General features: G+C 44.0%; 1 protein-coding gene across 3 annotated transcripts in view; it reads right to left on the reverse strand.

Moving 5' to 3' along the window:
- Positions 1 to 459: 459 nt before the first annotated feature.
- LOC144500773 (uncharacterized) overlaps positions 460 to 24,901 on the reverse strand; it is a 77,168-nt gene continuing 52,726 nt past the window's right edge. For 2 of the 3 annotated variants that reach the window (XM_078224210.1, XM_078224207.1), the window contains exons 12-16: positions 15,942 to 16,037; positions 13,553 to 13,706; positions 5,944 to 6,002; positions 2,260 to 2,300; positions 460 to 2,136 (exon numbers count right to left, since the gene is read on the reverse strand). In XM_078224210.1, coding sequence (XP_078080336.1) covers positions 1,962 to 2,136; positions 2,260 to 2,300; positions 5,944 to 6,002; positions 13,553 to 13,706; positions 15,942 to 16,037 — 525 coding nt within the window. In that variant the 3' untranslated portion in view covers positions 460 to 1,961. Of the gene's footprint in view, positions 2,137 to 2,259; positions 2,301 to 5,943; positions 6,003 to 9,711; positions 9,897 to 13,552; positions 13,707 to 15,941; positions 16,038 to 24,901 lie in introns of those variants that run through there. The other variant, XM_078224211.1, reaches the window with a different exon arrangement.

Genomic DNA, 24,901 nt, shown 5'->3' on the forward strand with positions numbered 1-24,901 from the left:
GCACAGTGGTTAGCACTGCTGCCTCACTGCGCCAGGGTCCTGGGTTCAATTCCCAGCCTGGATCACAGTGCGGAGTTTGCACGTTCTCCCCGTGTCTGCGTGGGTTTCCTCTGAGTGCTCCAGTTTCCTACCACAGTCCAAAGATGTGCGGGTTAGGTGGATTGGTCATGCTAAACTGCCCCTTAGTGTCAGGGGGACTAGCTGGGGAAAATGCATGGGGTTATGGGGATAGGGACTGGGTGGGATTGTGGTCGGTGCAGACTCGATGGGCCGAATGGTCTCCATTTGCACTGTAGGGATTCTATGATTCAAAGTGAAAAGCGAAATAAGGATCAATTCAAAATGCCGCCCCTTTGCATGACTGCTTGGACTAAGAGTTTCAGTGAGATGATGATCCAAAGAACAAGATTCACGTGTTATGAAATTAAGCTCACTCCTGAAAAAAAAAAATCCAACATCATAATGTAACCAACTTTAATTTTCAGTAATCTTCAATTCCATCTTACAGTGACAGTGACATTACAACATACACGTGCCGGACACTAAATTCAAGTCAGTATCGTAAACAGACATTTCAATTCCAACATTCAAACCAAATACCCCCATCCTCACAATAGTCAGGAAGAAACTTGTACAGTATCTGTCCTACACTGAATATTGCAAAAGTCTCGTAGAAACTTCTTAAAGCCTTTAAATAAATGTCAATAAAAATGGCATCTACACAGCAGTTGCAGAACTCTCATGTTGATTAAATGATGTTACTAATGATCTATATAATAATTCCTGATCATTCATTATTGCCAGTGCTATCACAAGAAATTCAGAACAATTTTATTTGCTGAAAATGCAATCCACACAAACAAGGATAGGAAATGGACAAAATGAAACAAAATAGTGCCAAATATAATCAAGTTATCAGATGTTGTGAAAATGCAGTCCTATTCTATGTATGTACCATGAAGGGATACGCTTTGCCTGTACGATGTATTGTTCTGCTAATGAGAGAGCGAGTTGTGTGTTATTTGAAGAATTTAGGTTCATATCGAAGTGTAGAATTATGCATTTGTAACTTGAGACTTGAGATTTTTATATATGTGTGTGTGCAAAGCCAATCAGGTGATATGCTGGGTTAACCCAGATGTGCTCCATAATATTCTAATCTCTGTCCCTTCAAGTTTAATGGTTGTGAGATCATATAGTTTTATAGATTTGCAAATTGTTGCAAATATCGGGCTTCGGTTCAGAAGTCCTCAACACTAAAGTGACTTTGTCACTTTATTTAAAAACAAAAGACTCGCTTTGCATCTAGTCACACAAATGTGATGTTTGCGACTGGGCTTAAAGAATAAGCGTGTTATAGATTTGCATTTAGCTCAAATTAAAATGGCTCTTTAGCAGTCACTGTTTTGTAGCAGTCCATGGCTGGAATTCTCTGGCTGTTCACACCGGTGGGTTTTTCCAGTCCCGCCGGCAGCGCACCCCCGTTTGTGGGTTTCCCGCCACCGTGGAGTGACATCAATGTGAATTCCCATTGCCAGCGGCAGGACCAGAGAATCCCGCTGCTAGCAAACAACGTGCCACCTCCCGCCAGTGGCCTCCCGCCAGTGGCCTCCCGCCAGTGGGAAACGTGAGGCTGGGAGGCTGGAGAATCTCGCCCTATCATTGGAATTGAGTCTAAATGCAATCACTAAGTCACAAATACCCACACACATCTTGGCAAGGCAAGTCACACGTGCTATTCTCGAGTCCCTCCATATGGTTCAAGCAAGGGTAATATCTGCATAGATGGAACAGTAAGTTCCCTGCTCATTCTCTTTGACTACGTAAATACTATTTGAGAGAACAGAGATAAGATTTTAATGAATAAAATAAAATGAGAGCCAAAAAATAAAATAAAATTCAAGCTGGAAAATGCGACTACTTTTATAAAGTAGGAATCAAACCGGTTGGATAGTTGCTCCTCAGTCAGACTCCAAGAAATGGGACTCCACGTGATTTTTATAAGCAAGGTTGTTTTCTCCAAAGTTCATTTGGCACACGGGACATTCGTAATTAAAGTGCTTCTGAACATGTTGCTCAAAGTCAAAGTCCTCCAGGTTGAGTGGGAATAGGACCTCACATACTGGGCATTTTTGGCTGCAAATAGTGTTTAAATATAATAGCAAGCATGAGATTTGTGAATATACAAAGAACAAATATTGTGTAATGCAACAACTCCTTTTGGAAAAAGAGATAAATATCACATCAATGTGCCCTTACCACTCAGCAGGAACCGCCTGTGCCGTGTTCTGTGAATTCTCCTGTGTACGGAAAAGAACAATTAGCCCATTCCCAATGTTGGTGTTGTACTGGACTCTCCCCCAGTACAAACTACTGCCAATCACACCTATTCTCAGAACAGCTCCATGCTTGGAGAATTGATCTTGGGATGATCCAGTTTCAAATGTCCAGATTTTCTAGAGAATGGTGCTGAACTTTTGAATGCAGCTGGCATCACTTTCTCCACTCTTCACATCCCCACATACCCAAAGATACTGTGTTTAAAAGAAAAACGCAGCCCGGCTCGTTAAAGCATCACTGAAGTTATTTCTGCGATTGTGCCATTATAGCAGGGAAATTAAAGGGATTTGATATTCCCCTCAACGAATTACTAAACTGTAATGGTCATTTGCTATATCATACAATTGCTGAATTATTATTCCGGGAAAGATCCCAGTGTGACCCCTGCCCTTGTTGGCAAATTGGAAAAAGGAGGGTGGGCATGGATAAAACAGGACCACGGTTCCCCACTCCTGACTGCCAGTGTATCGCGAGACATGGGCTGGCCCAGGTTAGGCAGCAAATGCCAGTCACTGCACAGACCTGCACATGCAGCATGGGATACAGAGGCACAGTGACTATGTTACGGGACCAGTAATCCAGAGACCTGGGCTTATTCAAGTTCAAAATTTACTACAGCTACCGAGGAATTTAAACAGTTAATTAAATAATTCTGGAATAAAAAGCTAGTATGAGTAATGAAACTATCAGATTGTCACAAAACCACAGCTCGTTCACCAATATCTTTTAGGGTGCAAAATCTAATGTAATATCCGGTCTGCCCGATATATTACTTTAGACTCACAGCAATCAGACTGACACTTAAAATGCTCTCTGAAATATCCCAATCAGCTATACAAAATACTGCACAGATCACAACAGTTCAAGATGGCAGCTCACCAACATCTTTTCACTGAGGGATGGGCAATAAACAGCGGCCCTGTCAGTGCTGCCCACATTCTGTGAATGCGTGAATAGAAAGTTGCCATCCATACCAAGGGCTGCTGCCGGCTTATCTCACCTACTTCAGTATGGTGAGTGATATACTTTGAGATTTCTCAGAATTGTTTTCAACAATCCCAAAAACTGGGAATATACATCCTGCTTTTCAACTAAATCCAACCTGGTGAAACCCTATGGAAGGGGCATTACCACCATCCACTTGTAAAATCTTCAATCAATGCTTCACTGCCTTAATCCAGCTTTGATGTGGAGATGCCAGCATTGGACTGGCATAAGCACAGTAAGAAGTCTCACAATACCAGGTTAAAGTCCAACAGGTTCATCAGGTGAGTGAAGAGCTGTGTTCACAAACAGGGCATATACAGACACAAACTCAATTTACAAGATAATGGTTGGAATGCGAGTCTTTACAGGTAATCGACAGACAATGTGAGTGGAGAGAGGGTCAAGCACAGGTTAAAGAGGTGTGTATTATCTCCAGCCAGGATAGTTAGTGAGATTTTGCAAACCCAGGCAAGTCATGGGGGTTACAGATAGTGTGACATGAACCCAAGATCCCGGTTGAGGCCGTCTTTTACGCATTCTCCAAAGCGGCCTTCACGACACCGCAGAATCGCTGAGCAGAAACTGATAGCCAAGTTCGACACACATGAGGATGGTCTCAACCGGGATCTTGGGTTCATGTCACACTATCTGTAACCCCCACGACTTGCCTGGGCTTGCAAAATCTCACTAACTGTCCTGGCTGGAGACAATACACACCTCTTTAACGTGTGCTTAACGCTCTCTCCACTCACATTGTCTGTACCTTTAAGACTTGATTACCTGTAAAGACTCTCATTCCAACCATTATTTTGTAAATTGAGTTTGTGTCTGTATATGCCCTGTTTGTGAACAGAACTCCTCACTCACCTGATGAAGGAGCAGCGCTCCGAAAGCTTGTGCTACCAAATAAACCTGTTGGACTTTAACCTGGTGTTGTGAGACTTCTTACTGTGCTTAATCCAGCTTCACCACTGGTAAGAGAGAGAGAGAGAGAGAGAGACAGAGAGTGACTGCAACAGGGACCTCAAATGGGGGAAGAGAGATTGAGATAAATGAGAAAGAAACAGAGAAAGAGAAAAAGGACACCACATAAACGGCCCCAAAAATATAAAACCAAAAAGCCTAATGTTGACACACACCCACACACAGGCATTCACATGAGCAGCCTGGGAATGGAGGGATACAAACGATTGGTCTAGTTGGACCAAGGAGTGGCACGGGCTTGGAGGGCCGAAGGGCCTGTTTCCTGTGCTGTACTGTTCTTTGAAAGCCTGATGCACAATGAAGCCTATGCGTGTGTGTGTGTCTGTGCGAGTGTGTCGGCATGAATACCTGTGTGTGGGTGTGTGTCTGTGTGTGTGTGCCTGCGTGATGTGTGTCTGTGCAAGTGTGCCTGCGTGAATGCCTGTGTGTGTCTGTGTAAGTGTGCCTGCGTGAATGCCTGTGTGTGGGTCTGTGTGTCTGCGTGAATGCCGTTGTGTGTCTGTGAGAGTGTATGTGCGTGAATGCCTGTGTGTGTGTGTGTGTGTGTGTGTGAGAATGCCTGTGTGTGTGTGAGAATGCCTGTGTGTGTGTGAGAATGCCTGTGTGTGTGCGAATGCCTGTGTGTGCACACGCCTGTGTGAGTGTGCGTGCCTGTGTGAGCGTGTGTGGCTGTGTGTGTGTGAGCATGCGTGGCTGTGTGTGTGAGCGTGTCTGTGTGAGTGTGCGTGGCTGTGTGTGTGTGAGCGTGTCTGTATGAGTGTGCGTGGCTGTGTGTGTGGGTACATGTTTGTGTGAGTGTGTGTGTCTATGTCACAGTCTGAACCAAAGCTGCTATAAGCCTCACTCGCCCATCTGGTTCAGTACAATGCTGACAATTTCAGGATTATACAAATGTGTACGCAGCCTCGATAAAAATGTCATTCAGTCAGCTATAGGCTCAAATTGTTCTTGCTCCAGAAGAACAAGAGATGGTGTGCTGTGCTGCTGCTAAATGCTAGATCTGCAAGCTAACCGCGCGGTGGCACAGTGGTTAGCACTGCTGCCACACAGCACCAGGGACCTGGGTTCAATTCCTGGCTTGCGTCACTGACTGTGTGGAGTTTGCACGTTCTCCCCGTGTCTGCGCGGGTTTCCTCCGGATGCTCCGGTTTCCTCCCACAGTCTGAAAGGCGTGCTGGTTAGGTGCATTGGCCATGCTAAATTCTCCCTCAGTGTACCCGAACAGGCGCCAGAGTGTGACAACTAGGGGATTTTCACAGCAACTCCATTTCAGTGTTCATGTAAGTCTACTTGTGACACTAATAAACAAACTTAAACTTGGTTGGCAGGTGCAAATATCAACATGGACATCAATCTGGGATCATCTCCCCCTGCTCTCAGCACTGATGTTACTGGGTCAAGTCCCCTTGGAGAACATGTTTGATGTATGGAGCACTTGGCATTATGTCCAATGAACTCCCAGCATGCTGCGTTACGGTGAGAATTGGGTGGGGGGGGGGGGGGGGGGGGGGGCGCTTCAGTTGGATCAAATAGAAATTCTCAATTCACGCCAAGTAGCTGCCATGAAATTAAATGCTTCACCAGAAGAGGAAATAAATTTTAAAGGTTTAGTTTAAAAATGAGATGATTTACCACGCCGTCCAGATTTTGTTCGTTGTCAGCGCTTCCACCACTCTGTGATTTGTTGGCATCTGGAGGATCAGGAAGAAAAAGACAAATCAAAAGCAATAAAAAGTATCACTAGACAAGTCGGATCTTTACAACCGAGAGGCTGTTGCAGGATTAACAAGAACCGGAGAAACTGGAGTACAGGAATTGTCTGGTTGTGACTAGCCCAGGTGTGGCTGCAGGTTTCTCTGTGTCAGTTGCGCTTTGTGTACATACAAAAGCCCAAATTAAAATGTTGACAAAAAGCTGACCTGTCAACACCAAAAATAACGAAATTAATTTTGAGAGATTGGAAATGCAAAAGCACCTCCCAAGCTCCAGGTAGGAGCCAGAGAGATCCCTGCTTCATCCTCGGTGATAATCAGAACTCTGAACGATGGAGAACTGAAAATTTGTACGTCAGTTGTGATGAAGGATTCTGCCAACAGATATACAATATGTAGATTTATTGCATGGCTTCCCACACAGCTGGTTTCATTTATAAGAGCAAAACTTCAACCTCTGCAGGAACTGATGCGAGTTGGTTTGTTGGGACTCACCCAGGATGGCCATTTGAGGGAGCTTCCAGTGGCTTGGAACGACCCTTCAAATTTCAGGGTGACTCAGTACCAGTCAGGACTTTTCTACATTGGGTTTTCAAAGAGAATGGGTGGGATTTTCCGGCCACGCTTGCCCCAAGGCCGGAAAATCCCACCCGAGGTCAACGAACCTTTGTATGGTCCATGTCCCGCCCGCTACAATTCCCGTGGCGGGCGGGACAGTAAAATTCAGGTCTTTGTGTGCTGTTTTTTAAGCCAGTGGTTTATCTGGAAACCCATCTGAATATATTATTAGAATGTGTTGTGCAGATGCTCTGAATGAAGATCGGAATTTTGGAAACTGGAGAGGAGCTAGGGCTGTTTTGGAAACTGGAGGGAGCTAGGGCTGTTCTCTTTGGAGCGGAGGAGGTTGAGGGGAGACTTAATAGAGGTTTATAAAATGATGAAGGGGATAGATAGAGTGAACGTTCAAAGACTATTTCCTCGGGTGGATGGAGGGATTACAAGGGGGCATAACTATAGGGTTCATGGTGGGAGATATAGGAAGGATATCCGAGATAGGTTCTTTACTCAAGAGAGTGGTTGGGGTGTGGAATGGACTGCCTGCAGTGATAGTGGAGTCAGACACTTTAGGAACATTTAAGCAGTTATTGGATAGGCACATGGAGCACACCAGGATGATAGGGAGCGGGATAGCTTGATCTTGGTTTCAGATAAAGCTCGACACAACATCGTGGGCCGAAGGGCCTGTTCTGTGCTGTACTGTTCTATGTTCTAGAACAGTTTCTCTCAAACTGTCTTGAGAATGCAGAGATTGAAAGAGAGATGTGCAAGGGGAAATGAGAGGGCAAGAGAATTTGTCTTATTTGTTTGTGGGATGCGGCATCACCACATTTATTGCCCAACCCTAATTATCATTGCAAATGTGGCAGTGAACTAGTTTCCTAAATTGCAGCAGTCCATGTGTGTGGTAGAGACTTAGTGAGATAATGTGAGAGAAAGATAATGAGTGATTACGTGAGAACAAGACAGCCCACTGGAAAACAAACCTTTCAGCTGAATTGGTGTAACTATCTTGAGGGAGAGGTGACATTCTGGGGGTGAAGTGAAATGAAAATGTCCTGGTCACCAGAGCAGCCCTGCTGTGTGAGCCGGTGACTAGACGAGGAAGGGTTAATAAGTTAAAAACTCTGGAAACTGGCTGGTGCTGATGACTATTAGCAAGCTCACAAATGTTTTGGCGGTGGTCGGGGACTGTGTGCTTCCTGATGAAGTTATTTCAGCTGCAGAAACAAATTCTCAAATATTTTGCAAGTACAGAGATAGGGAATGGCAGTGCGGGGTAAGAACAAACGGGAAGGTCAATGATTGAGTGGGTGGAAGACAGGGGAGATTAAATAACAAAGAGTTGATGAGATTTCCCCAATCACAATGGATCTTTTCTCCCAACTTCAGAACTTTAGTTCCATCTGGCCCCCTTCCTGGTCTCTTACTCTAACCTGCCTCGCTCTGAACCTGCTGCATTCCATTCTCTCAGAGTCAATCTCAGCATCACCAACAAACTGCTGACAACAGCCCCAAACACTCCTATAGGTGAACAGAGATTCACTTCTACTTCTTTCAATTTAGCGGACTGTAGTTGCTGATCATGTGTTCCCTCTGACATTGGGAAGACCAAACACAGATTGGGTAACCATTTTGCAGAATAACACAAGTGCGACCCTGAGCTTCTGACTATGTCAATTTAATTCTTCCCCCCACTGCCATTCTGACCTCTGTCGCCTTCCTACACTGTTCTGGTGAAGTTCGGTGTAAATTTGATTAGGCATTTTACAGTGTTTCAGATACATTGAGTTCAAAAATTCCAGATTATAATCGCCGTCCTCATTTTCTTTGGGTGGCGGTTGTTGGTGGTGCTGCCCCTTTTCCCATTCACACCTCCTCTAGACACATCTTTGATTTACTTGTCCCATAGTGGACAGTGAAGAAAGTTATCTCCGATTGCAACGGGATCTTGATCAATTGGGCCAGTGGGCTGACGAATGGCAGATGGAGTTTAATTTAGGCAAATGCGAGGTGATGCATTTTGGGAGATTGAACCAGGGCAGGACTTGCTCAGTTAATGGTAGGGCGTTGGGGAGAGTTACAGAACAAAGAGATCTAGGGGTACATGTTCATAGCTCCTTGAAAGTGGAGTCACAGGTGGACAGGGTGTGAAGAAGGCATTCAGCATGTTTGGTTTCATTGGTCAGAACATTGAATACAGGAGTTGGAATGTCTTGAAGTTGTGCAAGACATTGGTAAGGCCACACTTGGAATACTGTGTGAAATTCTGGTCACCCTATTATAGAAAGGATATTATTAAACTAGAAAGAGTGCAGAAAAGATTTACTAGGATGCTACCGGGACTTGATGGATTGAGTTATAAGGAGAGGCTGAATAGACTGGGACTCTTTTCTCTGGAGCGTAGGAGGCTGAGGGGTGACCTTATAGACGTCTATAAAATAACGAGGGGCATAGACAAGGTAGATAGTCAATATCTTTTCCCAAAAGTAGGGGAGTCGAAAACTTGAGGGCATAGGTTTAAGGCGAGAGGGGAGAGATGCAAAAGTGGCCAGAGGGGCAATTTTTTCACACAGAGGGTGTTGAGTGTCTGGAACAAGCTGCCAGAGGTAGTAGTCGAGGCGGGTACAATTGTATCTTTTAAAAAGCATTTAGATAGTTACATGGGTACGATGGGTATAGAGGGATATGGGCCAAATGCGGGCAATTGGGATTAGCTTAGGTGTTTTAGAAAAAAGGGCGGCATGGACAAGTTGGGCCGAAGGGCCTGTTTCCATGCTGTAAACCTCTATTACCACTCCTTTCGGCCCTGAACCATCACTCCTTTCATTCTTTGTCCCTCTCCCCATTTCTGCTGAGAAAAACGCCATGGGGAGGCCGGAGAATCCCAAGCTCGTGTTTCGCTTTCCAAGATGCTGCCCGATTGGATTTTCTCTGGCATTTTCAGTTTTGAATTCAGATTTCCAGCATCTACATATTTCAATGTTGTTCTTTATGTCATATCCCTTAGCAACAACATTCCAATTCCACAGATTTAATTATTAACAGGTAATTTCTTCACTTGGGAAATGATGTGCTTGGTTGGGAGAAGTGAAAACAGGAATAACACAAGAGTGCAGAGACAGGTATGTCAAACTTTGGACTCTTTATTGAAATAATCGCATAACGGACTGTCTCCCCTCTCCTCACTGGTCATGTTATCAACAGGATCAGCAGTTTCTTGTCATGTTGCTGCCTCTGTATGCGACCTCGCCATTATTTCAGCCTTTCTTTCTCCCACCCTCTATCTTGCGGGAGAGCCCCATCTCCCTAACCCTGCGTGAGGAGGGAAAAGAAAACACACAAACACACACACATACACCACGCGTTAATTTCAGATCACTAGACTTCAGACATCACAAGGATTTCCAGGTGCACTGCGACTTAAGAACAGGAGAAAGTCATTCTGCCTGTTGGGCTTGCTTTGCTATTCACTGAGATCATGTCTGATTGGTACTTCAGATATTCGGGTTGCTCAAACCAATGGTGTGAAGCCCAAGACACCACATGGCCAGGGAAGCCCAGGAAACCTTGCTCCGCTTGCCTGGTTTGTTCTGTTTGAATATCATGGAAGTTTGGAAGAGGTTGTTTTTAGCTCAATCACCTCATTGACAAATAAATCCTAAATCAGAATCCCAAAATTTGTTACTGCCACCAAATTGAGATATATGGAATTAATAGGAACAAAGATATGCAGGTTAGGTGGATTGGCCATGCCAAGTTGGCCCTGGTGTCAGGGGGGTTAGTAAGGTAAATGTGAGGTTACGGGAATGGGGCCTGGATGGGATTGTGGTCAGTAGAGACTCGATGGGCCAAATGGCCTCCTTCTGTACTGTAAGGATTCTATGAAAGGATTTGAATTTTGAGTGATTGTCAAGTATTTGGGTACATGTTTATGTCGTCTATGAAGACAATAAACTTGGACCCACCTGTCCCGAATAGAAATTCTATTTAATATGTCTGTAAATGGGATCCCATTGAAGAAGTGCATTAGCTTACAGGGAATATCTATGGCAGCAAGATAAATGATGGCATTTCCAAAAAATATCAGTTACAATTTTAGAATTCTGAAGGCAGCATCTCAACAGCACAATTTCAAAGAAGATTACAGGAGCTTTCCCTGGTGCCCTGACCAATACTTACCCCTCATCCAACATCTGAATCAGATTTATCACTGGTCATTTATTTGTGGGCTCTTGCTGTGTGAAAATTGGCCTCTGTATTTCCTATAATACAACAGTGACTAGGCTTTTAATTGGGTTTAAGATGCTTCGGGATGTCCTAGGATTGTGAAAGATGCTCTCCAAAAAATTCTTTATTTCCTCCCCGAGATCAGGGATTCTAATCCAACCCATCTGTTGTTATTTTCAAATGAAAAACTTGTGAAAGATTCACATTATGGGACATTGCAACCTTTGAAAAGACGAGATGAGAGAAAACATCAAGTTGTGAATTCCCTCGCTGAAACACTTCCACCTTTTAAGATCATTATCAGAACCCATTCATTCGATCAAGACTTCAGTCACCATTTTAATCACACACCTCCCACTCCAGTTAGGCACTGACCCAGTTTTCTAATTCTGCACTTGCAACACTGCCTTTTTCTCAGTGAAATTGCTGCTAAAACCCTCATCCATACTTCCAGACCCTACCATTGCACAAGCTGCTGGCTGCTCTCCTTCATGCAACCCTCACAAACTTGCTTTCATTTAAAACTCTGCTACCCATATCCTAACCTACAGCAAGTCATGTTCAGTCATGACGTCTGTGTTTGACAACCTGTACCGGCTTTGAAGTTTTCATGCTCATGTTCCCATAGCCTCCCCCTTCCCTATTTGTAATCTCTTCCAACCCTCCTAGAATACGGCATTCCTTAAACTCAGGCTGTCGAGTATTTCCCTTTCCCTGACTTCCTTCATCTTGCCACTGACAGTTGTACTTTCAGTAAGAAGTTTAACAACACCAGGTTAAAGTCCAACAGGTTTATTTGGTAGCAGTTGTACTTTCAGCAGCACTGGCTCTAAGCTCTGGAATTCCTTTCCCAAACCTCTCGGATTCTCCTGAAGATCTTCCTCTTTGATCAAGCGCTTGTTCTCTCCTTCCAATGTCTTTCTTTAGCTTGAAGCTACTTTTTGTTTGCTCTTGTGAAGTCTAATGAGTAAAAGGGCTCTGTTGTAAAAGCGTGACAATGTGAGTTTGAACCCACACCAGAATCACACTGAGGTACAAACAGGAGCAATGAGTGGATGATCCATCTCGGCCTCCTCCAGTGATCCCCAGCATCCCAGATGCCAGTCTCCAGCCAATTCAATTCCCTCCCCGTGATATCAAGAAACGGTTGGAGGCACTGGATATTGCAAAGGCAATGGACCCTGATAACATTCTAGCAATAGTACTGAAGATTTGTGTTCCAGGACTTGCTGCTCCCCTAGCCAAGCTCTTCCAGTACAGTTACAACACTGGCATCTACCCAACAATGTGGAAAATTTCCCAGGTATGTCCTGTACACAAAAAGCAGGAGAAATCCAACCCAGCCAATTACCACCCAATCAGTCTACTCTCGATCATCAGTAAGGTGATGGAAGGGGTCATCAACAGTGCTATCAAGCAGCACCTGCTCAGCAATAACCTACTCAGCGATGCCTAGTTTGGGCCACTCAGCTCCTGACCTCATTACAGCCTTGGATCAAACATGGACAAAAGAGCTGAATTCCAGAGATGAGGTGAGTGACAGCCCTTGACATCAAGGCCACATTCAACAGAGTGTGGCATCAAGGAGCCCCAGCAAAACTTGAATGGGTATTAGGGGGCAAACTCTCCACTGGTTAGAGTCATACCTGGTACATAGGAAGATGGCTGTGGTTGTGGAGGGTCAGTCATTTCAGCTCCAGGACATCTCTGCAGGAGTCCCTCAGGGTACTGTCTTAGGCCCAACCATCATCAGCTGCTACATCAATGACCTTCCCTCCGACATAAGGTCAGAAGTGGGGATGTTTGCCAATGATTGCACAATGTTCAGCACCATTCGCGACTCCTCGGATACTGCAGCAGTCCATCAGTCCATGTTCAAATGTAACAAGATCTGGACAATACCCAGGCTTGGGCTGACAAGTGGCAGTAACATCCGCGCCACACAAATGCCAGGCTGTGACCATCACCAATAAGAGACACTTTAACCACTGTCCCTTGACATTCAATGGTGTGACCTTCACTCAATACCCCACTGTCAACATTCTTGGGATTATCATTGACCAGAAACTAAACTGGACTCACTATGTAAACACAGTGGCTATAAGAGCAGGTCAGAGGCTAGGAATACTGTGGCGAGTAACTCACCTCCTGACTCCCCAAAGCCTGTCCACCATTTACAAGGCACAAATCACGAGTGTGATGGAACATTCCCCACTTGCCTGGATGGGTGCAGCTCCAACAACACTCAAGAAGCTCGACACCATCCAGGACAAAGCAGCCCGCTTGATTGGCACCACATCTACAAACATCCACTCCCTCCACCACCGATGCCCAGTAGCGGCAGTGTGTACCATCTACAATTGCACTGCAGCAATTCACCAAAGATCATTAGACAGCACCTTCCAAACCCATGACCACTTCCATCTAAAAGAACAAGGGCAGCAAATACATGGGAACACCACCACCTGCAAGTTCCCCTCCAAGCCACTCACCATCCTGACTTGAAAATATCTCGCCGTTCCTTCGTGGTCACTGGGTCAAAATCCTGGAATTTCCTCCCTAATGGCATTGTGGGTCAACCCACAGCACATGGACTGCAGCGATTCAAGAAGGCAGGTCACCACCACCTTCCCAAGGGCAACTAGGGATGGGCAATAAATTCTGGCCAGCCAGCGCTGCCCATGCCCCACGAATGAATATAAAAAAAGAGGACATGGGGTATGAAATTCTGAATCACCTACCGCACTCAGAGTATGGGTTGCCAAACAGGAGCCCAGAGTGTCCAGAATGGGCTTTTGGAACAGTCAGGCTATAGGGATTAGGATGTTCGAGCTGGAATGAGCCACTCCGGTGGTTTGAACCCACCCTCAAATTGTCAATCTTCCTATTCAGCTTCTGTGAACAAAAGACAAATTATTGTAACAGGAAAAGACCAGAGAAACGTTTGCACAGAGGTGAATCAGAACTGGCAATGTACCAGGATCATACTATCCAGGTTAGGATTCATTCATAAAGTCAAACAATATAGGAGGCTATTCTGCCCATCATCCCTTTGCTGGCTCTTAGAAAAAGCTGTCTAATCAGCTCCACAGTTCTGCTCTTTTCTCGTATTCCTGAAAAAATTTCCCCCTTCAAAGTTCAGGGGCTGTCAAATACAGTAACAATCCATATCCCTTAATCTCAAAACAAAATTATCTGGTCACTATCACATTGCTGCTTTTGACGGCTTGCTGTGTGCACATTGGATCTCGCACTTCCTACATTACAATAAAGTAGGATGAAAGGTGTCATTCATATATCAGCATTTCTTCACAGATGTCAATGGGAACTTGGCCAATGATTCACTCCCTTGGCATGTGCCACACTGTTAATTATCATGCTAACAGGGCTCCAGCTGAGTGTAGGCAACACAGGCTGGAGGTGGAACCCTCAAGCAACATGGCTCATTATCACACTTGGCAGCCTCTGTGCTATCAGGTCCATAGAATGCTCCGCTCAACTTTTTATACTGTTATGATGATGGAGCAAAACCCCGAATTATGTGCAGACATAATGGACTTTTAAATAAGACACACGTTTTAAAAATGGACATACAAACCAAAGATGGCTGAGGATGTAAATTTTGAGAATGTAGAATTCAGTGACTGTCTGAGAGGGTCCTGTGTGTATGATACTTAGAGAGAGATAATGGAACGTCACACCCTTTCTCAGACATACATTTCAGAGGAAGAAGCCATGTAAGCATGAACTGCCATCTCCTACAGAAATAACGGAAGCTGATTATCATCTCAGCAGGTATCATATCCTTTACGTCGTGCCCCAGACCTGTTTTGTGGGTGTGTATCATCCATAACTCATCCCCCCCCGCCGTCCTCCCCAACTAATACACATGGGCCTGGGATAAAAAGCCACTTACAAAATGTGGTCCGTGTGGACTAGTGCTCGGTGTGTCAGAATATCTGACATAGAAGTAAGGAAAGGCAGCAATAGTCACCGCTGCTCTAGCACGTGAAATAAATGCCTCCCTCTCACTCTGATTGTTGAAGCAAGACAAATCAACAAAGCCACAGCTAAAAAGGAAGCAGGACAACCGTTTTCAGCTGAACTGCAGAACCCTGGAATCTCAAAACAACTAGTGTTCTGCTGAATCAGTGCTACAAGAATCATCAATTCAAAACTGCTCACGTTTCACCATCTACTCTTCATGGGCAAGTCAGAGGCTGATTTGTACATATTTTTTAATAAAGCTTATTTTTAGACTCGCTTCATTTCAAATGTGTGTGTATCTATGTGCTTGCAACTTAGTATTTACCTCACATTTTAGCAGCTAATAAACTCACTCTTTCTTTAACTGAAGAAAGCCTGGTTAAATTTTCCCCTTTTAAAACTCAAATACATAAAGACTGGAAAAAGGTCCTAAAAGGGAAAGGATCCTTTCTGAAGTAATCTTGTTGTGCCCAACCGAGTGGTTGAATAAAGAAAGGGAGCCAGTTCATCCCCCCTCACCGGGGACGTAACAATTTGGGGGTACCCCATTCAGAATTTAACAAACTGGAGCTTGTGCTGAAATAGTTCCCGATGTGAGGACGGAGAGTAATAAATTTAGGGATCTTGGCCGGGACCTCGCTCGGGGACCAGTCACAACAATACATTCACACGTATAGAAGATCCAGGTTCAGCAAGCTGTGGCTTCTGTGATGTCGCCAGCTCTCCTTCAAGATACTCATCCTCAATTACAAATCTCATGGCCTTGCCCATCCCCCCCTCTGTCAACTCCATCATCCCTCTGGGATCTCAGCACTCCTCCAATCCTGGCCTCTTGCACGTCCCCAACTTTTGTCAATGGGAGCCATGACTTCAGCTGCCTAGTCCCCAAGTTCTGGAATTTCCTCTGCAAACCTCTTTAGCTCTTCTCTCTTTTCCTTTTCAGACACTCCTTAAGACTCAGCTCTTTGTCCGAGCTTTTAGTCACTTCCTCTATTATCTTCCAATGTGGCTCAGTGTCGTTTAAAAAAAAATATTCTCTGGAAACTGTTTGAGATATTTCGCTATGTTAAAGTGGTTATATAAATGCAAGTTTTCTGGTGCTAACACGAATACAAAACTGAATGCAAGTCCCACAACACCCACCTTGATCTCTTCTTGTAAGTCAGCCACTTCCATTGTGCGAATGTCCACGATATGGGTCTTGGAGCCAAGTTCATGCTCAATTTCTTTAAACCTAACCTAAAAGAAGCAAAATATATTTCAACGATTTATAGAAATTTACTTCCTGCTCTTTGTTTTTCAATTTCAGATTGCCCTTTGTTGGTGAATGCTTTGATCACTGATCAGACACGTGCATTCTACTTTAGATTTTGCTCCCTTATCCTCTCTTTACTTAGAATCATAGAACCCTACAGTGCAGAAAGAGGCCATTCGGCCCATCGAGTCTGCACCGACCACAATCCCACCCAGGCCCTACCCCCATATCCCTACATATTTTACCCGCTAATCCCTCTAATCTACGCATCCCAGGACACTAAGGGGCAATTTTTAACCTGGCCAATCAACCTAACCCGCACATCATTGGACTGTGGGAGGAAACCGGAGCACCCGGAGGAAACCCACGCAGACATGGGGGAGAATGTGCAAACTCCACACAGACAGTGACCCAAGCCGGGAATCGAACCCAGGTCCCCGGAGCTGTGAAGCAGCAGTGCTAACCACTGTGCTACCATGCCGCCCTCTCTACTTCTCTCTACTCCTTTAAGTCGCTCTTTAAAATCTAACTTTTTGAACAAACTTTTGGTCACTTGTCCTCATATCACTTTGTGTTTTCGTTCTAATCTGATTATGCAATGAAACATTGCTACATAAATGAGAGTTGCTATGGAGGCACCTACACAATCTTAGCAAATGTTTGGAAATTCCTGAGCAAACACAAAACGAAAGCAGTGAAACGCAACAACCGTCAGGTCCGAATTCAGCTTCAATTTATCTTCTAACAGCAGCCAAGAAACAAAGAATATTGGACTATGTAATGTCACGTAATATCACACAGTGGTTAGCACTATTGCCTCACAGTGCCAGGCACCCGGGTTCGATTCCCGGCTTGGGTCACTGTCTGTGTGGAGTCTGCACGTTCTCCCCGTGTCTGCTTGGGTTTCCTCCGGGTGCTCCGGTTTCCTCTCGAAAGACGCGCTGGTTAAATTCTCCCTCAGTGTACTCAAACAGGCACCGGAGTGTGGCGACTAGGGGATTTTCACAGTAATTTCATTGCAGTACTAATGTAAGCTGACTTGTGACACTAATAAATAAACTTTAAAAACTTTACTCAGGTTTTTGAACACACGTTTAAACATCACACGGGCCAGTGCCAGAGTAAATACTTCATATCCATTGGATAAATTAAACTCTTCAAATAATAGTGCAACTCTAAATAGAATATAAATATTTTTTGAAAATGTCTTTATTCATGGTTACTGGTATTGCCAGTTTTTAATTCCCCACCCCTATTGCCCTCGAGAAGGTGGTGTTCTGCTACCTGCTTGAACTAGTGCAGTGTGTGTGCTAATGGTGCTTTCGTGGCACTCTTAGGAAGGGGTGGTTAATCCACCAACAATGAAGGAAGGAATAGCCAATATATGTCTAAGTAAGAATGGAGTGTGATCTGGAGGTGATAATGTGCCCACATCCTTGCTGCCCTCATCCTCCTGGCTGGGGCATGTCCTCAGTAGATATTCTGCCCCCCCGCACCCCCCCTTCAGATTATACCCCAGGTTTGCTCAATGAATAACTGGCATGGTGCTCCGCATGCTCAATATGTGACATTCTCCACTGTCCAGAGCTCTCTGCACTCCTGTCGGGCTGTGGAAACTCATACTTCAAACATGTATCATCCTCAATGTTCAAAATCACAAAGGAGTTTTGAGAAGAATAGATTGCAAGAAACTGTTTCCAGTGATTTGGAGGGGGGGGGGAATCAGTAACCAGAGTGCACTGATTTGGAGACAGTGAAGAGGAGATTCACGAGAATGATTGCAGGGATATATAACTGTAGCTATAAGGATAGATTGGAGAGGTTGGGTCTCTCTTCCTTGGAGAAAAGGCTGAGAGGAGATGAGATTAAAGATTATTAATTAGTGTCACAGGTAGGTCTAAATTAACACTGCAATGAAGTTACTGTGAAAATCCACTAGTCGTCACACTCCGGTGCCTGTTCTGGTACACCAAGGGAGAATTTAGCATGGCCAATGCAACTAACCTGCACATCTTTCGAACTGTGGGAGGAAACCGGAGCACCCGGAGGAAACCCACGCAGACACTGGGAGAATGTGCAGATTCCACAGAGATAGTGACCCAAGCTGGGAATCGAACCTGGGTCTCTGTCACAGTGAGGCAGCAGTGCTGACCATTGTGCCACCGTGCTGCTGTAATGGTATTCAAGATACTGAGGGATATGGACAGGATACATCAAGACCTAGAGGGCACAGATTCCAAATAATGCACAAAAGGAGTACAAGAGACAGATGTGAGGAAAATTATTTTTGCCCAGAGGGTGTGTGGAGTCTGGAACAAACTTCCTGAGAGAATGGTGGAGGCAGGTCAGATGTAAGTATTCAAACAGGAATTGGATTGCTATCTGAAAATAAAGAATGTACAATGTTATGGGGATAAGGCAGGGGATTTAGGTAGAATTCTCTTTCAGGGAGCCAGTGCCGATTTGATGGGCCGAAATGACTCCTTCTATACTGCAAGGATTCTGTGATTTAAGATAATTACCCAAAGGCCGAGAGAGAAAGAAAGGAAGAAAGTTTATTTTTGCACAGTGTTGCAATCCCAGTCGGTGTTATAATTGGACGGGAAGATCCCAGAATGGAAACCTTGCTCAAAAGAGCACAACTTTTAATTTTTTAGAAACTTGGAGGAACAGAGTTACAGGATTACCAATTAACTTTTAACAAAATTAAACATTTGTTGAACATGAAAGTTTGACTATAGCACAACACTCCTTCACTCCCGCTTTTCTTTACACATGCTGAGATATTAATGATAATGGACTTTAGTAAAGTATAGGAATTGGAAAATCATGTTTTAGCTCTATAAGACTTTGTTTAGGCCGCATTCAGAGTATTGTGTACAATTCTGGTTGCCACACTACCGGAAGGATGTTGATGCATTGGAAAGGGTGCAGAAGAGATTTACCAGGATGCTGCCTGGTTTGGAGGATATGGACTATGAAGAAAGGTTGAGCAAACTTGGGATTGTTTTCATTGGAGCGTCGGAGGATGAGGGAGAACCTGATAGAGGTTTACAAGATTATGACAGGCTTGGATAGAGTGGATAGTCAGAGTCTTTTTCTCAGGGCAGAGGGTCAATTACTCGGGGGCATAGGCTAAAAGTGAGAGGGGGAAAGTTTAAATGAGATGTAAGGGGCAAGTCTTTCACACAGAAGGAGGTGAATGCCTGGATTGTGCTGCCGGAGGAAGTGGTGGAAGCAGATTCTATAACAACTTTCAAGAAGCACCTGGATAGATACATGAATAGGTAGGGAATAGAAGGATATGGACCATGCAGAGGCAAGAAATTATTAGGTTTGAGAGGCATTTGTGTCAGCACAGACTTGGTGGCCGAAGGGCCTGTTGCTGTGCTGTACTGTTCTTTGATAACACAGAGTACAGAATATGTCTTATGCTATAACGTTCTCAGTAAGCACACAGTCCCTGTAACCCAACAGGCTGACTGTGGTCAGATAACACTCCACTCTGAAACCAATTGGCAGATGCCACTCAATCAATCTTCCGTGGATTTCTCCTCAAACTCCCCCCAGATGATTATGACGTGAGTGTTTCCGAATTCCACTCTCAAAAATACACATTTTCATCAAAACCAATAATTCCTCTCTATGTTGTCATCAATGATCCACCTCCTGGTTTTCCAACTATCCTTTCAAACAAGGCTTTCTTTCAGCTGTTTTAGCCAGGATCGTCCTCCAGATTTTCCAGCTGCCCTTTCATTATTACATTGTCTTGAATTGCAACATGCATCCAAACTTTTAAACAAAAACTCAGATACTCAATCCCCAACAGAATATTGTTGTTTTCAATGGCTGGAAATAAGGACACCAAACTTGCGATATGCGGCTTTTCTATAGCCAACATCATCAGCTCTTCTCTTCCCAGGTCTGACTTTACCTTCAATGATCAGCATCCTGTTCCAATCACAGTTCCTCTTTGTGCCTTTGTACTCCAATATTTCTGTAGCTTATTTTCCACTCCCTGGTTTCTAGAAGCAAATGTCCTTTGGAGCAATGGAGCTTGCTTTCAAACACACTTCACCATTGTATAGTTCTCCTGCTTCTAGCAGAGCTGAGAGCTGTTCCCTCTCTAGGTTCCTGTACCAACTGCCTGGATCTAGTAAAACAATAAACTCAAAAGGTTTTCTCCTAAAAGCGGCCCCTGGTTGCGAAGCAACGTTGCATTCTTTCCCCAAGCTCGTGCTTATTTTTCCCACCATACACTCTCTCAATAGAAATACAGTTTGAACTGAAACCAAAACCCCAATACATGCAACTTTGTTGAACATGAATCTAACTAGAGTTGTACCCTTTCATACACAAAAATACTAAATTAAACCCACTTAAATATATACCTTATTTCTAATATTTAACAATACAAATAGAGGTCACTCAAACCTACCTGTTTCGTGACAACAGCAAGTTGTTATGACCTGCAAAGCACTGCATAAAAGGGCAGTGAGAGCAGATACAATTGTAACTTTCAAAAGGGACTTGGATAAATACTTGGAAAAAGAGAAATTTGCAAGGCTATGGGAATAGGATTCGGGGTAGAGAGGGAGAAGTGAGATAATTAGATCGCTTTTTCACAGAGCTAGCACAGACATCATGGGCTGAATGGCCTCCTTCTCTGCTATGAGATTATACTGGTCTTGTGAACAACATGTGAGCAATTGGCACAAATCTGCAGCATCTATATAAACCCAGCAGTATGCAAGTCACTCACCATTGCCTTCTCTGCTCTGTCCCCAAGCTTTGATTTTATTTCTGCTAATTCAGTCCCAGGTAGCTGCACAGACACCCCCCCTGAACTGGCTGCTTTTTGTAGAGCAAAAAGAAACACAAGGTAAGGAAACAGGAAGACAAGGAAACGGTCTATTCTAGTCTTATAATTCTAGTGACAGCCTCTAGTGTGTTATCCAAATGTACAGTGAAACCCAAACTGGTCAAATTTCATTCTATTGCAAACATTGAAAATGTACAGTAGGATACTCCGCATCAGAAAGGGAGAGATCCCTTACAGCACTCTAAGACAGTGTAATGTTTAGAATTGGAACTTCCATTAGATTTGATCCAATTCTTACTGACCAGGCCGTGCATTCCCAATATTTTCAGTTTTGCTTGAAAAATTCAGCATCCCTTTGTGTGAAGAAAATAAATCTATTTGAAGTTCAGGAAATGCACCAGCCTAGACTGAAGAGGATGTGCCAACTCAGCTTAAGACACAAAAAGCATAGGAGGGAAGAGGGGATGATGTGGAGAGAAAAGGGAGGAGGTTGGGAGCTGACATTCAATTTCAGAGAAACTGCAATGTGCACATCCCAACAGCAGGAATTGTTTTTTTCTCCCAGTATTGCTGCATTTGTGAATTGGCTAAATGTTCTCAATGAAATCTCTCCACAATAAGGAGATTTGAAAATCTGAAGTCTTGAGAAACAAAAACTGTTGCCATCCTTTTACTCAAACTAGCAAGCATTTTTTGATTTAGCTAAATTAAATGTTTGGAAAATGAAGAACTAAATATTCAAGTAATTAAACTATTATTTGCTACAATATTCCCTTGCCACAGTGCACTGTGCTCCTTTATCACAGCTATCTTTGTCCCCATTAAGAATCAAGCAGGTTTTGTACAATGGGACCAAGTCCTCAATTGATGCAAACACAAACCAACCGGGGCTCAGTGGGAGCACTTGAATCTTGGTGTCAGAAGGTACTACGTTCCTCCCAGAATGCGTGAGCTAGGCTGACATTCTAGCACAGAAATGAGGGAGCATTGCATTGTTAGAGGCACCCTCTTTCAGATGAGAAGTTTGCCCCTTGAGCTGGAGGTAAAAATTCCGATCGTAACTGAGTTCTCCCAAGACCCTGGTCAATATTGTGTCCCTCAGTCAACATCACTAAAACAGATCAACAATGCTGTTTGTGGGAGCCTGCAGTGCGTAAGTTGACTACTGTATTTCCTACATTACAGCAAAGCAAAGTGCTCTGGGACGTCCTGAGGGTTATGAAAATCACTGTATAAATACAAGTCTTTTCCTTTTGAAGAACCAGGATGTAATGAAGACTATCTTTGCTGCACTGCTTCCAAAGGATGAAAAAAAATCCAAATTTAGAAATAATGTTGCAATTTACTTCTGTAGGCAGGCTGGTCTCAGTTATAACAGAACCAGGGAGAGAGTACAAAGCCTATTTTCTTTTGCAATGCAGTTTTTTGCCATCAGAGGTACTCAGTGAGTTAAATAAATACTATGAGGTCTAGAGTGAGAAGTCACTAGAACATTTCAACTTAGCAGTACATCTGCGCATAGGCAGACATTAAAAAGATAGATCCAACATTATTAAAATTCTGGGAAATAATAACAAATGGGATTACTATCTCAATGGAAACAAATTAAAACATGCTACCGTGCAAAGGGACCTGGGGGTCCTTGTGCATGAGACGCAAAAGCCCAGTCTGCAGGTACAACAGGTGATCAAGAAGGCAAATGGGATGTTGGCCTATATTGCGAGGGGGATAGAATATAAAAGCAGGGATGTCTTGATGCACCTGTACAGGGCATTGGTGAGGCCGCAGCTGGAATACCGTGTGCAGTATTGGTCCCCTTATATGAGGAAGGATATATTGGCATTGGAGGGAGTGCAGAGAAGGTTCACCAGGTTGATACCGGAGATGAGGGGTTTGGATTATGAGGAGAGGCTGAGGAGATTGGGTTTGTACTCGTTGGAGTTTAGAAGGATGAGGGGGGATCTTATGGAGACTTATAAGATAATGCGGGGGCTGGATAGGGTGGAGGCGGAGAGATTCTTTCCACTTAGTAAGGAAGTTAAAACTAGAGGACACAGCCTCAAAATAAAGGGGGGTCGGTTTAAGACAGAGTTGAGGAGGAACTTCTTCTCCCAGAGGGTGGTGAATCTCTGGAATTCTCTGCCCACTGAGGTGGTGGAGGCTACCTCGCTGAATATGTTTAAAGCGCGGATGGATGGATTCCTGATCGGTAAGGGAATTAAGGGTTATGGGGATCAGGCGGGTAAGTGGTACTGATCCACGTCAGATCAGCCATGATCTTATTGAATGGCGGGGCAGGCTCGAGGGGCTAGATGGCCTACTCCTGCTCCTATTTCTTATGTTATGTTCTAACCTGGGATATTTATGTCTGCGATTTCTAATGAAAATGTCTTGAATTTTGTAGACACTTTTCATACTTACGTGACAGTGTATTGGCAGCAATTAAAGATTACTGAGCAGAAGTCTATCTGGTGCGGTAACGTAAAATGGGTGATACCAGGCTGCCCACCTGTTCCACCCAGCATCTGATGTAATTCTACTGATTGCAATGAACCTGACCTCAGGCACTGTGTATAAAGAGCACTCAATCCAAAATCGTCTGTTTTGCAGTACCGTACAAGACAATTTTCGAATCCTATTTGTCCTAATTTAAATTTCTGTTCTTTTTCTCTAATCATTCTGCTCCTCTACCTGTCTCTGCATTTTCTGTGATCTCAACAATCTCCTTGATTGGAGAGTGGCATTTATTCTTGTCTCCCTGTTGCACAGAAAACAATGATTGTTTATAACTTTTAGAACTACAAAGATGATCTCTTAACAAAAACTATTCACACATTCAAATATGCATCATCACCATAGTCAGGAGGGAGAGGTGGAACTGCCAGTCAATCATTCCATCTGGTGGGAGGGGCCAAGACTGAAAGGGTCTGATCACAGTTAGCTGATAAGATTGCCAGAGATTTGGGAGTAAGCCACGGTATCGCCAAGTTTCTGGAACAACTGAAAATTTTGGGAATTTTATCCCTCTTTCTCTCTCCAAGGGGAGTGCGGGAAGTGAAGCAGAACTGAAAGGAGAGTGCAACAATTTGATTGTCGAACTTGGAGCAACAATGATGGACTCTGCAAAAACTTGAGAGTTGACCTTCCTGCCCAGTTCATCGGTGTATGGCTTGTGTCATAAGGAATACTTAATATAATATTTTTTTTCAGGTTTTCCCATCATTGATTAAGAACAAGCTTCTGGCTTGGCACATGGTCAGAAAGACCACTACGTTACAATGGACTCCCTAATGGTTCAGCCAATTGGTGCATTTCATAGTGTGGAGTCAAGTTAAATGGAACTAGGTAGATCCAGCTGATACAGTGAGCCAGAATCTCTGCATTATCTTCATGAGGGAGTTGGATCAGAGCACAATTTCATAAAATCTAACTCTCAGTTCTTGTTCACCTTATTAAAAAAAACTGTTGGTATGATGCTTATGTTGGTACAGAGAAATGGAACATTTTGCTACTTCATTTCAATCCCATATCCTGACCTCGATCCACAAATAGTTCAGTGATCAGGTGCAGGGCAAGGTCCTCGCACACAGTTCCGATCTGCTAGCTTGAACAATAAATGCCTTTGTACAGAGTGTACATTCCTCTGTGCTGTGCCCTGTACTCAGGTCTATGAGTCAATGGTCCAATTACCTTCCAGACCATTAACCTGGAGACTCAGGGAGGGTGGGAACAGTGTCATACCTAATTCTGTCATCCACATCTCACCTTCATTTCTTTAGGCCTTTCTTGATGATTCTCCAGAAAACCTGAACCAACAGAAAATGTCTGCTGATACAGAGTATCTCCTATGAAAGGGCAACTGCCCACAAGCAAGGGCTCTTCCCCGGGTGGAGACAAAACAAGCCTTTGCTTCTTTCACAAACTGGTCCCAAATATTGAAATGAATGCTGACTCAGTCTCAGCCCAGGTCTTCCAACATCTGTGGAGAGAGAACAGAGCTAATGTTGTGTGTCTGGATGACACTTT

This window comes from Mustelus asterias, chromosome 11 (genome assembly GCF_964213995.1).
Source record: "Mustelus asterias chromosome 11, sMusAst1.hap1.1, whole genome shotgun sequence".
Classification (NCBI taxonomy): Eukaryota; Metazoa; Chordata; class Chondrichthyes; order Carcharhiniformes; family Triakidae; genus Mustelus; species Mustelus asterias.